At 50.3% G+C, this 1,186-nt stretch overlaps 1 protein-coding gene across 1 annotated transcript in view; it reads left to right on the forward strand.

The window, feature by feature from the left end:
- STAC3 (SH3 and cysteine rich domain 3) overlaps window positions 1–1,186 on the forward strand; it is a 22,052-nt gene that overhangs the window by 3,758 nt on the left and 17,108 nt on the right. The window contains 3 exon segments of the mRNA XM_031064570.1: window positions 89–155; window positions 719–768; window positions 866–1,018. Of these exon segments, the coding sequence (XP_030920430.1) occupies window positions 89–155; window positions 719–768; window positions 866–1,018 (270 nt within the window).

The raw sequence follows: 1,186 nt of genomic DNA on the forward strand, positions 1-1,186 counted from the left end.
AATAACCCCCCAAACCCCCCAATAACCCCCCGAATTCCCCAATAACCCCCCCAAAGCCCCCCAATTTTGCCCCTTTTTTGCCTTCCAGCCCCTGGCTGCGATGATGGACGAGGAGCCCGAGGCCACGAAGCCGGTGGGGAGCAAAGCTGAGGGTGGTGAGCGCCGAGGGTTGGGGGGCTGAGGCCTCGGGGACCCCCTGGATGTGGTTTTTTGGGGAGGGGGGTTGTTTTTTTGAGGGGGTTTCCTTCAGAAAAAGGATCCCCAAATTCACGTCCCCATCTTTGGTTTTTGGGGGTTTTTTTTGTTTTGTTTTTTGGGGGGGCTTCCCTTCAGAAAAAGGGTCCCCAATTCATGTCCCCATCTTTGGTTTTTGCTTTTTGGGGTTTTTTTGTTTTTGTTTTTTGGGGGGAGGTTTCCTTCAGAAAAAGGGTCTCCAATTCACGTCCCCATCTTTGGTTTTTGTTTTTTGGGGTTTCTTTTGCCTTTTTTTGGGGGGGGTCAGTTTTTTGAGGGGGTTTTCCCTTCAGAAAAAGGGTCTCCAATTCACGCCCCCATCTTTGGTTTTTGGTTTTTTGGGGAGTTTTTGGTTTTTTGGGGGTTTTTTTGTTTGTTTTTTGTCAGGTTTTCCCTTCAGAAAAAGCGTCCCCAATCCACGTCCCCACCTTTGGGCACCTCCACATCAAACCTCGGGAATTCTGACCCTTCCTCCCCTCCCCAGGTGCCTCCGAGGGGGACAAAAAAGCTGAGAAGAGCCCAGCAGATGACAAGGTACCCCTAAAATCTCACCCTGCACCCCAAAAAAAACCTGAGAAAAACCGATGGGATCTCCCTGGGAGAGCCTCAGGGTTCTCTAAAACCCCCCCAGAGCAAGAAGCCCCAGCCAGGGGGGTTCCTGCAGTCCCATTATTTCGTGGCGCTTTATCGCTTCAAAGCCCTGGAGAAAGACGACCTGGACTTCCCGTGAGTTCCCAGCCCTTTTCTTGGGCTCTTTCCCGAGGTTTTTTGGGGTTTTTTGGAGGTTTTTTTGGGTTTTGGGGGTTTTTTGGGGCTTGGCTCCATGTGGTTCCGTGCATTTCCCGAGGCTCAGCTGCTTTTTTGGTGGTTTTAGGGGTTTTTTTAGAGTTTTTTTTTTTGGGGGGGGTGTTTTTGTAGGGGTTTTTTTAGGGTTTTTAGGGTTTTTCTGGTT

This window comes from Geospiza fortis, unplaced genomic scaffold (assembly GCF_000277835.1).
Source record: "Geospiza fortis unplaced genomic scaffold, GeoFor_1.0 scaffold599, whole genome shotgun sequence".
NCBI classification, from domain to species: domain Eukaryota; kingdom Metazoa; phylum Chordata; class Aves; order Passeriformes; family Thraupidae; genus Geospiza; species Geospiza fortis.